Source organism: Gadus morhua, chromosome 5 (genome assembly GCF_902167405.1).
Source record: "Gadus morhua chromosome 5, gadMor3.0, whole genome shotgun sequence".
In the NCBI taxonomy this organism is placed as follows: Eukaryota; Metazoa; Chordata; class Actinopteri; order Gadiformes; family Gadidae; genus Gadus; species Gadus morhua.
The window spans coordinates 19347189-19350659 of NC_044052.1; the positions used below are offsets into that span (position 1 = coordinate 19347189).

The window sequence follows — 3471 nt, forward strand, 5'->3', positions numbered from 1 at the left end:
TTTCCACCCTCAGACTTGGTCTGAGAGTGACTGCAGACATTCTGGGAGGACCGCTGTATCTCTTCTACATTCACACTATTGGAATACAAATTCAGTTTTTCTGGAAACTATTGGAATTTAAAATGTGTTATATTTCTCTGGTTAAATTGATCTGGGTTTGTATGAAATTCTTTAATTTTATTATTTTGATGAAATGTATTCTCATAACATTATTTACTAAAACTAGAATAATCGATAATAATTTATTGTTCAGTTTTTAATAAATGCATGATTATAACATTGTGTTGAGGTTTTTTAATGAGTCAAATGATTGGACTAATGTTAAAGCAATCCACTGTTTGTTAGTGATCCTTCAACAATTATATGAAAATATTTGTTGAATAAATACATTTGTTTAATCCATGTACATTCAGACAATAGATAAAAAATTATAATAATTGTTTGAGCAAATCAAATATTGAATGATTCAGAGATTTTTGTCAAAAGCGAGTGATTGTGTGACAGTAAGATGAGCCTTTAATATGCGGGAGGTTTTTGTACAGCCTCTTAACGAGTTTGTATCACTCTGGTACACTTTTGGTGGAGGCACCAAACTCATCGTTGACTGTAAGTACAAGGACACTTTTTTTTATCGTACAAACTTAGAAAACTACCTTTTGATTAACTTACATGGAAAGATAGATTTAGATTTTCTTTGTTTTTAACTAATTTAATTTTTCATAGGATAGGCTAATGACAGTTTAAACATCATTTAATGGAGTTCAGTCGTTCGATTTTATTGTTGACATTTTTTCCAAATCATGTCTTTCTTATGAGAATTCATAATTTATTGAAAACATTATTGATTTACTTTTAACTACATTATATTGAAAATCAAGTTTCAATCAGGTTCTGTTTTAAAAGCAAAAAATGCAGTCATCATTTAATGAATATAATATTATGTCCGTATTATGTGCTTATAATATCCTGTTAAGAGTTTTCTTGCAAAATCCGAAATGAAATATAAAAAAAAGGAAGTGAAAGAAATATTTATGAAGATGGCAACCTGGCAGTTGACATGTGTCATGAATAAGGTTGGATACATTTCTACTTTACAATAAACAACATTTCTTGATGAATGCTGTTGTTCCCTTCCCTCTGTGCTCCTATGAGGCTGATGTTAACTGAGCCTGTTGTCCACTCCTCTCTCTCTCTTCCAGTGGGAGTGGTGCAGCCCACGCTGAGCGTCCTCCCTCCCTCCAGAGTGGAGCTGGAGCAGGGCAGTGCTACACTAGTGTGTGTGGCCAGTGGGGGCTTCCCCTCAGACTGGAAGCTTGGCTGGAAGGTGGGGGGCAGCAGCTGGTCTGGGGGGGTGTCAGATAGCCTGGGGGTCCAGGGGAAAGATGGCCACTACAGCTGGAGCAGCACCTTGACCCTCCCTGCAGACCAGTGGAGGAAGGCGGGCTCAGTGAGCTGTGAGGCCAGTAAGAATGGCCAGACGCAGCCTGTCACTCAAACCCTGAATCCTGGAGAGTGTTCAGAGTAGAGAGGCTCCAGCATGGAGGTACTGGAGGATACAGATCTCCTCTGACACGTCTGCTTTATCTCTCTCTGTCCAAGGTGGCACTGTAGCTTTTGTTGAATTACATTAAAACAACACGTGTTTGATTCATTAACGTTATTCTCTCTGGTTTTTACCCCTTTCTTGGATTTGTCACATGTTGAACATTTAATAAAAACGCAAAAAATACAATATTTCTTGTGATATATTCCAATCGTGTAACTGCTGTGTCTGTCGATTAATCCTTACACCAATGAGTAAATCCAATAAAGGTTATCATTATTAGGCAAGCTCCATCACCATATTGAATGAAGGCTTAAAGCTATGGTGTGTATCTCTGAATGAGCAAAGTGTTGGTTGTGTGGATGTTGTTGTAAAGTGTGTTCAGTGTATTCAGTGGACCAGCGTCAGTCATAGAGCCACTGCTGCTTTAATGACCCATGTGTCAGACTGACTTTATGTCACTTCATAGAATAGAAGTTCAGAGAAATGTCCAGGTTTCTGCAGATACCAACTTGTTAACATGTAAAAGTACGTCTCTCGAGACAATCAGTATATCCCACACAGACCTTAGAACCCCTAGCATGCTGAGTGGTGGAAACAGTAACATATTCATAATGTCTGTCTACGAGTCAAAGAACAAACCGGTATCTCTAAAAGATGTGTTTCTTTAAACGTATTCTGTTAGCAGTGAGCCGTAGCTATTCAAATGATGTCCAGTTTAGTTTAGCAGATGTGCACCTGCGTCTCTTGAGTGACAGAAAGTCAGTGGAAATGTAGGGCTGAAACTTTCAGAAGAGTCTCTGGAGATTCCAGGGAAAGCAGCATATGTGCATGTCTCCATACCAGCTCACTGGCGCCTTCTAGTGTCAAACCAACGCTGGGCAACCAAGACTGATTCCATGAACTAAATTATCTTCAGGTTTTATGAAATAAAAAGCAGACTATATTCTATTCATAATAACACAAATAAAGTCGTTCCTTTCATCAGGACCCAAGCTGCTTTAAGTGTTGGGGACACAGAACAAAAAAATATGAAATATTATATTTTGAAACAATCAAAACAATAAATAAACGATTAAATAAGAAAAGATCATGTTCCAAAGTCCAGGCCCAGTAAGTGGGTCTCCAGGCAGCTTGTGAAAACGCAGATGGATCCAGCGTTGAGGATCTCCCGGGGAGTGAGTTCCACAGAGTGGGGGCAGCCACCCTAAAGGCTCTGTCCATAGCTGAAGTCCCTAACCCGGGGTGGGGGGGTGGGGGGGTAAAGCAGTCCGTGGTCTGAGGGACGGAGATTCTGGGAGGGGGAGTAGGGTCTGAGGAGCTGTGAGAGGAGCGGGGGCTAGAGGGACTGGGGGGTGAGGAGGAGGAGGAGGAGGAGGAGGAGGAGGAGGAGGAGGAGGAGGAGGAGGAGGAGGAGGGGGAGGAGGAGGAGGTGCTACAGGACCTTAATGGGAGCCGGTGGAGGTGGATGGGGGGGGGGGGGGGGGGATTGGTACACTGGAGCCGATCCAGGGCTCTGTGGGGACCCCCCAGTGAGGGACGGCCCGAGTCTGGACATGTGTCTGAGGGGGTCCAATGCCTATCTGTTGATGGACTCCATGTGGGGAACCAGTGATAGGGATGAGTCTGGGACCCCCCCAGGTTCGGGACTGGAGAGAAGGGGCAGACGGAGCAGCCGTCCATGCAAGGACCAGATCCCCGACCTTCTGGGGTCTTGGGGGCCTCAACCAGGACTCTGTCTTCTTACTGCTGAGGTGTGCCTGGGGGAGGGGGGGGGCTGATGTAATATGATGAAGGTGAGGTTGTAGTTGTATTAAACATGTTGAAGTATTAGTTGTATGTAATATGTGGTAGTTCAATTTGTAGTTTATGTAATATCTTGTAGTTCGGGGAAGAGTTGTATGTAATACGTGGCAGTTGAAGTAGTA

The 3471-nt window shown here is 42.6% G+C and overlaps 1 gene segment (V, D, J or C); it reads left to right on the forward strand.

The window, feature by feature from the left end:
* On the forward strand, positions 1-1759 carry LOC115543484 (immunoglobulin kappa constant-like). The segment is given in 2 exon segments: positions 1-606; positions 1200-1759. Coding segments are annotated over 2 exon segments (411 nt in total).
* The last annotated feature ends 1712 nt before the right edge of the window (positions 1760-3471 follow it).